The 12,977-nt window shown below is 39.5% G+C and overlaps 1 protein-coding gene across 1 annotated transcript; it reads left to right on the top strand.

The window, feature by feature from the left end:
* Nucleotides 1–1,116: 1,116 nt before the first annotated feature.
* LOC110922116 (putative late blight resistance protein homolog R1A-3) lies at nt 1,117–3,844 on the top strand. The gene has a single exon (XM_022166446.2). The coding sequence runs from the start codon at nt 1,120–1,122 to the stop codon at nt 3,754–3,756; it is 2,637 nt and encodes an 878-aa protein (XP_022022138.1). The 5' UTR covers nt 1,117–1,119; the 3' UTR covers nt 3,757–3,844.
* The last annotated feature ends 9,133 nt before the right edge of the window (nt 3,845–12,977 follow it).

Genomic DNA, 12,977 nt, shown 5'->3' with positions numbered 1-12,977 from the left:
TTCAAGACGAGTCTACAACCATAGAAGATAAAGACAAAGCTACAGCCAAGGGGGAGTTTGTTGGTGCACTTGTGTCTGTACTTTGTCTGTATTCGGTCTGTATGTACGATGTTCTATTTAGTGTTGTAAGTTGACCAAGTCAACCATCCTCCGGTTTGACTTGGACAACAGTTGGTAAAATAGTGAAAGGTGTTCTGATCGAAGGATAGCTCCTCGAAGGATGCTGTTGATCCTTCGAGGTGCACGAAAGATATGGTTCGACTGATTAGACCTCGAAGGATGATCCTTCGAGGTCAATGCTGATCATTCGAACAACTTATGATCGATAGATGATCCTTCGGACCATCTATCGGATCCTTCGATTAAGGCATCATGAGCTGGGTATATAAATACCCATGCATGTGTTGAGTTTCAGCAGACTTGTGAGACAGAACACACACACATCCGAAAGATTGAGAGCATTCTGCCCGGAAACTCACACACACACTTTGAGAGTTTGCAAGTTAGATTTGTAAACATTGTGCTTGTAACCGAAACCTTCATTTGCATTAATACAAGTTGTGTTAATCGGTGAAACCTTTGTGTGTTTGTGTTTATACTTGTCTCATCCCGGTTTGCCTACTAGCTTGGATTCCGCACTCGCTAGTGGGTTAGTATAACAAGGTTTAGGTTTGTTCTCGATCCTCCGAGAGGGACCTACAGTTTGCACCCTTATTCATACTCAATTAGCAATTTATAGCATGTGTATTCAATAAATATTATTCTAACTTTGGAAAGTCATACAACTTTTAGATACCTGCCGGGATATCCTAATTTGAATCCATTTAACATCCTAAGAAAGATATAGTGTGTAAGAAAACTAAACGTCAAACAGGAATCCTACCAAGAAATTTCCATATTTTAATTTGATTATTCTAATCTGACTCAGACCCACGTCAAATTATATGAAAATATACAAAGCTCCAATATAATACACTAATTTATTTCTAACATGTTCACATCAATAAGCTATTGCAAGGAAAAATGCCGGCCTGGTTTAAAATCATTACTTTTGAATACTCCGAACTTAAGAATTATGTTTAGAGAGAGAGAGAGAGAGAGAGAAATAAGGTAACTAAGATGGCAAACGCTGGTCTAGACTTGTTAATGGTCAGCTTAAAGAAGCTAATATGCTATGACAGCACTCCATTGATCAATAATAATCCGTGTGTTCAAGACGAAAGGCCTCGGTTCCAGTTTCTGTATCAGGAACTTGAATCCCTAAGGTCCTTTGTTCTTAATATGGAGATCACAAAGGGACCCCATGATCAGGTGAAAACTAGAAATTTAGAGAGAAGGCTTCGAGATGTTGTGGAGGAAGCTGAGGACATTGTTGATCTATTTCTGACTAGAGCTTTCATCAGAAATAACACAAGCATGATGATTTGTGGTTCTGATGTCAGCTGTCACCTCCCAAACATTGATAGTGCTATTGAAAATATCAAATCCATTAAAAAAGAACTTACGGATACCAAGACACAGTCTCAGAGTGAAGTCCTACATCCCACTGCTGGAACTTTGCCAGGCAAAAGTTCATGTAGTGCAGTACTTAAAGAAGAAGTCATTGTAGGCCTTGATGACGACTCAATGGTTTTGATGGACAGGCTTACCGGAAATCAAAAGCAATTAGATATCATATCCATTGTTGGTATGGGAGGACTAGGGAAGACAACTTTGGCAACAAGAGTATTCAATGATCCATTTATTGTATATCATTTTCATGTCCGTGCGTGGGTTTCAGTGTCCCAAGTGTATACTAAGAAGGATCTTTTAATCTCCCTGCTAACATCCATCTCTAAACTAGCACTTGAAAATATCAAGAAGTTGAGGGGAGAGAAAATCTCAGAATTGTTGTATAAGAGCTTGAAGGGCAAGCGATATTTAATTGTAATTGATGATTTATGGAGTGCTAAAGCATGGGATGATTTGAAGATGCACTTCCCAAATGATAACACCCGCAGTAGAATTCTGCTTACCACTCGCCTCTCTGAAATTGCTTTCTATGCAAAACCAGGCGGTTTCACTTACAATCTTCAATTTCTAACCAAAGAGGAGAGTTGGGAGTTATTGTGCAGGAAAGTATTTCCAGAAGATGGCTGTCCTGAAAGATTGATCAAGCCTGGAATACAAATTGCTAAAAAATGTCAGGGGCTACCACTAGCATTGGTTGTCATAGCAGGACTTCTAATGAAGGAGGAAAGGAGCCCAGAGTTGTGGGAAAAGGTTGCTGAAAGTGTAATTTCATACATTGCTGGCGACCCGAAAGGATATCTGGATACATTGGCTTTGAGCTTAGTCCATTTACCTCGTCACTTAAGAGATTGTTTTCTCTACGTAGGAGGTTTCCCAGAAGACTGTACAATTCCTGTGCGAAGGTTAATCTGGTTATGGATCGCAGAGGGATTTATACTTGAAGATGGTCAAAAAACCTTGGAAGAAGTGGCTGAAGATTACTTGTTGGATCTAGTAGACAGAAGTCTATTGATTGTCGCCAAACGAAGGTCAAATGGTGGGATCAAAGCATGCCGTATCCATGATCTATTAAGGGAGCTATGTTTGAAGAAAGCTAGAGAAGAGAATTTCTTCATGAAAACATCCAGGTCAGGTTACCTTACATCATCTAAGTTCATTTCATGTACAGATAAGCAACGGCGTCTTTTTGCAGACTCGAACTTTTTTTATGAGATCTCTTCAGACCATTCTGCCCCACATATTCGCTCGTTTGTGTGCTTTAACAAGGAATGGTACTTCAGTCTAGGGGTCCAGAGGTGTTTCCATCCCTTTCTACTTGTTAGGGTACTAGATCTACAAACTATTCACACACCCACAGTCCCCCTTGCCTTAGAACTGCTGGTTCATCTTAGGCACTTAGCACTTTGGTCTGAGGTCACAAGGCTCCCCTCCTCAGTGTGTAATTTATGTAACCTTCAAACCCTTATTCTTAAAGAAAATTACTCCGGTTTCATGAAGTTACCAGAAAACATAGCCAACATGGTAAATTTGAGGCATTTGTGGATTGAAATGATCATTTCTATTCCAGAAACTCACAACCCAACCAACTCTGGTGTATTTTTTAACTTGCAAACTGTTTCTATGCTAAGATTACATGGTAGAGCCGAAAGTTTGTTGAAAAGGATTCCTAATATCAGGAAGCTTGGGTGTGCTGTCTATGAGGATAAAAAGGAAGATTCATTCCCGAGTTTTGGTTTATTAAATCACCTTGAAACTTTAAAGGTGATACAACCAGAAGTGAAATCATTGTTGTCGAATAAGCGTATTAGTTTCCCTGCAACCTTGAGAAAACTTACGTTATCAGGATGTCGTTTTCCTTGGTTTGATATGTCGAATATCCAATGGTTGCCAAACCTTGAAGTTCTCAAGTTGCTAAATTATGCTTTTGAAGGACCCTTATGGGACACAGGGGAGGGACAGTTTCGCCAATTAAAGTTCTTAAAATTGCAGAACCTGGATATTCAACAGTGGAATGCCTACAGTACTAATTTTCCATGCCTTAAACGATTGGTGTTGCTAGAATGCCACTATCTTACGGGTATTCCAGATGAAGTGGGGGACATCCACACCCTTGAGACGATTGATGTTGATAAAAGGAACCACTTTGTTGTCAAATCTGCTAATAAAATTCAAGAAGAGCAGCACGCTATGGGAAATTATGAATTTAAGATGAATGTTATAGGGCTTTTCACCTCAATAAGATGATTTCCAGGTTTTTGTTTACATCACAAAAGCATGTAAATATTCAGCATATTTAATATTTATTTATGTTCTGAATGTGATTGTTACTCTAGATGTTTTATTATTTTTTGATATTTGGGAATTGTACTTTCTATATTGTAATCAGGATTACACATGTGATGTGGTTATATAGATGTACATATTACAATACTAGTCCTAAAGTAGCACTAATATAACTAATGGTCTAATAAAACTCTCCCACAAGCTAAGGGCGAAAGCGATTCAAGCTTGGAAATATAAAAACCAAAGAATACTAAATTAAACCAGATCCAGCTCTCCTATTAACAATTCCATCTAATTGAGTTCCATTCTTAGAACAATTAAGCACCAACCTACATCATTTCATTTTTCCCCACATTACCAGGACTTCAAATTGTAATTAAATTTGTTTGACTTGTTCTTTGTGTATTCACCTTTCTTCTTTCCATGTGAAAACAAAAAAGGCTTTTGCAAAGTTCCCTTCTCCACCAAAAGAACAAATCATCCAAAAAAAACCTTTAGTGTAGTTTCCATCCGAAAAACCTTATGTTGTTTCCTTCTTTTCTGTTTTGTTTCTATTTCCAGTGACAACTGGCAAATGTTGCTCCCTACTCAAGTGAAATGTTTCACCGCCACCTTGTACCAGTTCCATTCCCTCTATTTCCTTCACCGTCGTTTCGCTGTTGTATAGCGGCATATGACAATAACTTCGCATTGGGATGACCACGCCTAGGGCTCCATTTGTAGGTTGTTTTTGCGAACTCTAGCAAGTTGCAAGTAACGGCAACTATGGTTTAGGGGTGCAATGGTCAACGATGACAGGCTCATATGATGTCATTTAGAAGTCGGATCATCCTCTTGGCTTTGCCTTCTGAGAAGAGGTTTGGGTACATGAGTCACGAAAGACAAAGCCATGAGTCTCGACAAAGGTTTTAAATGATTGATTGTCAAACTTGCCCCCTAAAGTCACATTGAAGACTCATATTTTTATTGAGTTTGAATTAATTTGTGGAATGTGATGAAGTTAGTAAGCATCTTAGATATTTAATTTAATGGATACGCCCAAGCATATTGTGTAAAGTCATCGGTTGGGGATTTCCATAAACCACAATGTATAATATAAAATGGTGCAGTCACAAAATCTGAATAAAAAGAGGATAGACTTTGCTACTAGAAATCAAACAAGAATGACAAAGACCACTAGAGTTTTGTTTATTACACCAAATAAAGTTACAAGAAGACAACAAATTTAACTTGAGCTCCATGATGACCATGCCAATTAGTTGGTGAAGACGGCAAGAAAATGCATTTGAACTCCATGTGAACGGATATAAGTCGCCCGAATTATCATGTCTAGAAAGGGCCCTTCTGTCACACCCCAACAGATGGCGGAAACATCAGGGCGCGGCACTAAGCGTTCAGATTGCTCAAGAGATTCCACAACACTGAATTGTTTCAATAGTAATTAATTAATTTCATGAAAAATTTGTCTAAACATCCATCACCAATCACAATCACCAAAGTATCAAATATATAACATTCAAATATTGTTCAAAATTCTTGATTTAACTAGATGAGTTTTCTAAGCATCATCCTAGCTTGTTTCTTCAGCATCCAAACTTATCAACCTGCAACATGTATTAAAATACTATTAACAAAATGTTGGCGAGTATACAAGTTTGAGTACGTAATAGCATAATAGTTTAAAACGTTCCAAAACTCGTATCCTCCATGAAAACATATAACAAGTTTCACCATGCTAAGCTAACGCAGTCCCTATGTAACACGCATTTCCAACGCAATTAACATAGCAATCCCAAGAGTCTAGCGGGAGCTATAAATGTTCATTGCCTTTCCCAAAGTCTAACGGGAGGTTTGATCTTAACAATACCCAAGAGAATAGCAGGTGGGGCTTTACAACCTATAGCATATGCATAGTACCATAATTGTTAAGACATGTCACATACAAGGATTAAACGTCACATAGCATATAAGTCTCAAGTTTCACAAGTATCATGTTTCCATGTTTATTACAGATAGAGTGTATTTCCAAATAAGTTTCAAGTATTAAGTGTCATGTTTATAGAATACATGTTGCATCCCAAAAGTGTTTAAAACAAAAAGGGATCGAGTATACTCACAGTGGGTGCTAAGTATCAACACCAACTAATTGGATCGAAGGGAGCGTTGGAGTTAGCCTGATTATAGTGTAACGGTATAAGCGTTGAACAGATTGTCGAATCGTGCGAAAATCGAGTAAAAGTGTCTGACAGGTTTCCTGGTCGGATGGTCATCCGGTCGGATGATCATTCGATCGGATGACTATTCGAGTGAAAATTTGATAGCTTAAAGTTCTGATTCAAATAGGTTAAGTGTTGAAGGCTACAGGGAACATGTCACTTGGTCGGATGATCACGCGACTGTTGTGGTCTTGTTCCTTTGAAACTTTCGTAAAATTTCTAAGTTTGAGTTTAACGGAGATGACATAATAACGTATCAAGCCAACGGAAACCCACCAAGGTTCAGCTTGTTTGATCGGATGGGAATCACCCCATTCGATCAGGATAACTGTTTTGACGGCGTTTCATGTATGACCAGTAGATTGGTCATCTCTCTGGTGGGAATTCGTTATCGAGCCGACTACAGACTAAGGAACAAGTCCTAGGCCTGTTTGGGTCCAGATCCCACCGATTTGAGTAAAAAGTCAAGAAAGTTTGAAGAAAAGTTGAAAGTATGAATTTCCTTATAGAAAATGTTAAGGTTTTGCAAAGGTTCGTGTCTAAATGTGTTGAATACAGGTGGATCTGCATCATCCCCGATGAGATGACGTCATTCACCGATTACATAAGCAACCCGTGATGATGTCACCTTCAAGAGTCCAAATCGAGTGATTTCGTGGAGGAAACCAGTGATTTTGATGGAACGAATGGTGTGGAATTGTGTAATGATGATAGAAGTACAAGATTCATGGAGAAAACTTACAAGAATCGCTTGAAATCGAAAGAAAAGTGCCTTAGAACGAGTTAGAAGCTCTAGATCGGACGAGGCTGTCACATCAGTGAATAGTGATGTGACAGCGGGTATTTATAGTGTAAGAGGGGAAGTAAGGCGGTGGGATGGCATGGATTGGATGACTATTCGATCGAATGGCCATCCGATCGGATGGTCATTCGATCGGATGGTCATCCGATCGGAAGCCCATCCGGACAGCCAATCCCGTTTGCTAGTTTCTGACTTTGGTTCGTTTTGTGAGCTAGACTAAGCGTTGCATTGCGTTTTATTGTGACGGACCATCACATGATACTAATATATGAATAACACAAAAGTTTCCATGTTTCAAGTTTGCGTTCAAGCTAGGTTCACGTCTAATAAGTTTCAAGTATCAAAGCATCAAGTATCAAGCCTCTCATTCAATAAAGAATCCAAGTTTCTCGTTCAATAAGTATCAAGTTTCTAGTTTACCCAAGTATCAAGTTTATCAGGCGTCAAGTATCAAAAGAATCTAGAATCAAAGTATCACAAGATTCAAAGTATCACGCATAGCAAATGTTTAGTTTCAAGCTTCGAGTTTCATAGTATCATAAGAGTCTAGTATCTAAAGAGTCAAGTTTCATACTCGTTCATAAAGTATCAAAGTATCATAGTTTCACGTAGTTTAGCATAAATAAGACTAAAAAATGTATCCTGAAGTATTACATGGACTAAACTTGCCAAAAGATAAAAGTTTGGGAATGCAGGGCGTTACAGTCTCCCCTCCTTTAGGAGATTTCGTCCCCGAAATCTAAGAGGAAGACTGCTCGAAGAGCTGTGGATACTTGGTTTTCATTTCACTTTCGAGCTCCCAAGTGAATTCGGCGCCACGTTTTCCTTCCCATCGCACCTTAACGATGAAATTTTGCTACGCCTCAACCACTTGGTACCTCGGTCCATGATTTCGACCGGTTTCTCCACGAAATGAAGTTTCTCGTTTATTTGTAAGTCTTCGAGGGGAACCTGAAGTTCCTTGTCGGCTAAGCATTTCCTGAGATTGCATACGTGGAACGCTGGGTGTATGTTGTTAAGCTCCTGTGGCAGGTCGAGTCGGTTCGCCACCTTGTCGATCCTTTCGAGTATCGTGTAAGGACCCACATAGCGAGGTGCGAGCTTTCCTTTCTTACCAAAGCGAACTACCCCCTTCGAGGGAGATACCTTGAGAAGAACTCGGTCTCCAACATTAAATTCCAGAGGCTTACGCCTTTTGTCAGCATAGCTCTTTTGTCTGCTCCTAGCCTTGTTCAAGTTCTCACGGATCTGAAGAATCTTATCTGTCGTCTCTTGAATGATCTCAGGGCCAGTAAGTTGCTTGTCACCAATCTCATGCCAACTGAGAGGAGACCGACACTTGCAACCGTATAAAGCTTCGAAAGGAGCATCTGAATACTGGAATGATAGTTGTTGTTGTATGAGGACTCGATCAATGGTAAATGTACATCCCAATTACCACCAAAGTCGATGACACAAGAACGAAGCATATCCTCTAGGGTCTGGATAGTACGTTTAGTCCGTCCATCCGTTTGAGGATGAAAAGCCGTACTAAGATTCAAATGAGAACCCATTGCGGATTGAAACGTTTGCCAAAGACGGGAAGTGAAACGACCATCGCGGTCAGAGATTATGTCAAGAGGTATGACATGACGGCATATGATTTCATCGGTATAAATTCAGGCAAGTTTCTCCACTTTATAATCTTCGCGAATAGGAAGAAAGTGGGCCGATTTGGTCAAACAATCAATGATTACCCATATACTATCACGACCGATAGGTGTACGAGGTAGTTAGTTATAAAATCCATAGCGATACTATACCATTTCCAAACAGGGATTTCGGGTTGTTCAAGAAGACCTGAAGGACGTTGATGTTCAGCCTTTACCTTCGTGCAAGTAAGGCATTTGTAGACTTACGCAGCAATGTCTTTCTTCATACCAGGCCACCAATAAGTCATATGTAATTCATGGTACATCTTATCAGCACCAGGATGAATAGAGTATCAAGATTTGTGAGCCTCATTCATAATGAGCTCGCGAAGATTATCGCGATCTGGCACCCAGATGCGATTAAGATAATATTGAAGTCCATCAGACTTTGTTTCAAGTTAATCAACCGAAGCATCTCGTACTTCAACGATTAGACTACCTTCATTAGCAGACGAATACTGAGCTTCGCGGATACAAGCATGAAGATCACTAGTGATCTGAGAATAGAGGATGCTACTAACATGAGTCTTATGACTAAGAGCATCCGCCACGACATTCGCCTTGCCTGGATGGTAGCGAATTTCGTAGTCATAGTCGTTAAGCAATTCCACCCATCGTAGCTGACGCATATTTAGTTCCTTTTGGTTAAAGATGTGATGCAAGCTCTTATGGTCAATGAAAACCACACACTTAGTACCGCATAGGTAGTGTCGCCAGATCTTTAATGCAAAAACAACTGCCCCAAGCTCTAAATCATGAGTAGTATAGTTTTTCTCATGTATTTGGAGTTGTCGGGAGGCATAAGCAATAACCTTGTCCCGCTGCATGAGCACACAGCCCAAGACACGGTTCGAGGCATCACAATATACCACAAAGTCGTCATTCCCATCAGGGAGAGTAAGCACAAGAGCGTTACAAAGCAGATTCTTCAGAGTTTGAAAAGATTCCTCATGCTCAGGACCCCAAGCAAAAGGCTTCTCTTTCTGAGTTAACGAAGTGAGAGGGACAACGATCTTCAAAAAGTCCGAGATGAATCGACAGTAATAACCTGCCAATCCTAAGAAGGAACGAATCTCAGATGCAGATTTAGGTGTACTCCAATTCTTCACAGCTTCGATTCTAGAAGGGTCAACATGAATTCCTTGTTTACTAACAACGTGCCCGAGAAATTGCACTTCATCGATCCAAAACTCACACTTAGAAACCTTTGTATATAAGCGTTCACCGCGTAAAAGTTCTAACATAAGGCGTAAATGAAGTTCATGATCAGCTCAGGTTTTCGAATATATAAGAATGTCATTAATAAAGACTATCACAAAACGATCCAGGTAAGGTTTACAGACACGATTCATAAGATCCATAAACACGGCGGGTGCGTTGGTCAAGCCAAAAGGCATAACCACGAACTCGTAGTGCCCACAACGAGTGCGAAATGCAGTTTTGGGGACATCTTCTTTGATAACACGGAGCTGATGATAACCAGATCGGAGGTCGATTTTCGAGAAACAGGACACGCCTTGTAGTTGGTCAAACAGGTCATCGATACGAGGGAGAGGATAAGGATTCTTAACGGTGAGTTTATTAAGCTCGCGGTAGTCGATACACATACGAAACGAACCATCATTCTTCTTGACGAAAAGTGCAGGAGCACCCCACGGAGAGGTACTTGGACGTATAAATCCTTTGTCGAGTAGTTCTTGTAATTGGCTGGATAGTTCTTGCATCTCAGAGGGTGTAAGTCGGTACGGTGCCTTGGCAACAGGAGTCGAACCAGGTATGAGATCAATAAGAAAATCAATAGATCGAGGAGGTGGAAGAGCAGGAAGTGTTGGTGCATACATCTGTCGACTTCGTCTTGTATCGAGTCTAGAATTGCACATGGCACGAAGATCAAGAAATTAGTCAAATAGCTAATTCCGCATGAAGGTTGTAATTCCACATGAAAGGTCTTCAAGTAATTCCATGCGGAATTAGTACTTAATATCGCATGAGTCTTAATTTTGTTTGTAGGGGATTTCGTGTGAAGCATGTTTCATGCAAAATTACCATGTCTATATATAGTTGTCATTTTGTTTCATTTCACACGAAATTAAAAACAAGTTTTCCGATGGCGAAGCTCTGTCGAAGTGTCTACAGACTTGTAATGGTTACCAAATCAATACAAAAGACAGTTTAAAGTGATATCTTGCTGAATTCAATTCAACATGTCCGTTTCCGCCTTTCATTTTGATTAGAACGCCTCTGAACGACTCATTTCGGGTCCAACGACGATCCTACATGTGGTATCAGAGCTCAGGAGGAGGAGTTCTGCAGATTTCAGCCTGATTTCATCTCATTTTCTTACTTCTACACCTTCTTTTCTGTTTTGGACAACATTTTACGGTCAAAATGATCTGAATTTCACATATTACAAGCAAAACAATGTTTTAACAAATCCTTGAGAGAATTGGACCATAATTCAATCTAAAACTGACAAAATTCTTAATTTCGTATGAAAAGCTGTTCGTAAATGATGACATCATTTAATTTCGTTTGAAAGTTGTTGCTAATTTCGCACGAAATTAGCGTTTCCGCGTGAGAGTGTTCAAACGAAATTATATTTTCGTTTAAAAAATTAATTCCGTTTGAAAACTGGGTAATTCCGTACGGAATTATCTGATTTCGTTTGAAAGGTATTAATTTCATTTGAAGTGGTTTGTTGCAGGTAATTTCGTTTGGATAACTGGTTTTTGTTTGAAAATGTCTGACGAGGAATTTTACAACGCGTTTGCTTCATCCCCGACTACTCCGACTACTATTGCTCAAAGCATGAACATGGAAAACGAAACCGGAACTTTGCAAAAGCCCCCGAAGCTTATGAGCATTGAGGAGTATTATGGGTGGAAAGATCGATTGGAAAACTGGGTGCAAGCTAATCATTTGAGATCTTGGGAATGCATTGAGAAGAAGTATGTTCGACCGCGTACAGATTGGGGTGTTACAAAAGCAATTTCTGAATTGAATGGCAAACAGAGAGACATGTATACAGCTGAAAAGATGATGATCAGTCTTCTACAGCAAGCTGTAAAGGAAGACATTTTTATATTGCTTCAACATGATAACACTGCTCGTTCAATCTAGGATGCTTTGAATGTTAAATTTGAAGGCAGTGAGAAAATGATCAAGAGCAAGAAAGCATTACTAAAGAAAGAATTTGATTTATTCTCAAGCTTGGGAGGAGAAACTTCAAAGAAGCTGATTGAAAGATATTGCCACTTAGTTCGATCTATGTCCTTGTTGGGAATAGAGAAAAGCTAAGATGAGTGGGTAGACAAATTGGCTGGTGCTTTACCTCAGAAGGAGTGGGGTACATTCTTGATGATCTTGAAAAATACCGGGGAATATGATAATTTGACCATTTCTCAGTTCATCGAAAAGATTGAAAGTCAAGATCTTGAACAGTAAAAGATCACGAGGATGAATAATCCAAGTGGTCAACAGGATGTTAAAATGAATTACAAAGGTGGTGTTCAAGATGTTGAAATGAGTCCTAAAATCCAAACTGCTTTTAGTGCTGGAGATTCATCTAGTTCAGTCAATCAAAGTCCAAACAGTAGCAGTGGAATCTCTTCATATCCGAGTGTGAATCCAAAGAGTTCAACTACAAGCTTTCAACATCAAAGCTCGAAAACTGGAAATGGTTGTGTGATACAGTGCAACATTGCATTGAATCTTCCCAATGGTCAAAGTTTTTCCGATGAAGTTGCTAAAGACCATATGGAGGTACTTGCTACTGTGTTACAATCCTATGCGGGATTGGTGGCTGGAAGGATCGGAAATCCTATGCTGACAAAAGAGGATAACGATTAAATCGATGCTGAAGAGATGGAACTTATGGATATCAAATGGTGTTTAGCTAGTGTCTTGAGGAGAGCAGAAAAATTTAGACTGATAACAGGAAGAAATGACTTTCTAGATGCACATGTTTCTACTTTGGGTTTTGATAAATCTAAAGTTACTTGTTTTCGATGCAGGGAGAAAGGTCATTTCAAAAGAGAATGCAAAAACCAAGAGACTAGTGGAGCAAAGAATCCATTTGGAAAGGATGATTATTATCGGAAAGCCATATATCAACAAGTTGGTCATCAACCACAACACCAAAAAGAGCCGCAAATTGCTCATGCTAGAATGATCGAAGATGCAAACAAGAAAGCTTATTATGGCATCATTGATCAAGATGATGAAAAGATGGCAGAAGGCTTCAGCTGGGACAAATACATTCCATCTGATTCACCAATTGTTGCTCTAGTTGCTAAAGCCATTCAAGAATCTGATATGTTTACAGAATGGATGAATTGGATTGGTGTTAAGGCTAAGAATCAAGATGAAGAGACTATTTCATTGGATGAAAGTTCAGAAAGAACAACAGTTTTTGATCAAACACCATCTGATTCTGGTTCTTCGGATGACAGTTCAGAAAAGACAGTGAATTTT

The sequence above is a fragment of the Helianthus annuus genome, chromosome 17, assembly GCF_002127325.2.
Source record: "Helianthus annuus cultivar XRQ/B chromosome 17, HanXRQr2.0-SUNRISE, whole genome shotgun sequence".
NCBI classification, from domain to species: domain Eukaryota; kingdom Viridiplantae; phylum Streptophyta; class Magnoliopsida; order Asterales; family Asteraceae; genus Helianthus; species Helianthus annuus.
The sequence above is the reverse complement of the archived record's forward strand: the minus strand, read 5'-3'. Positions and strand labels throughout refer to the sequence as shown.

What these genes read in the sequence shown, in the direction of transcription:
- LOC110922116 (XM_022166446.2), top strand. Translation starts at nt 1,120, where the DNA reads ATGGCAAACGCTGGTCTAGACTTGTTAATGGTCAGCTTAAAGAAGCTA.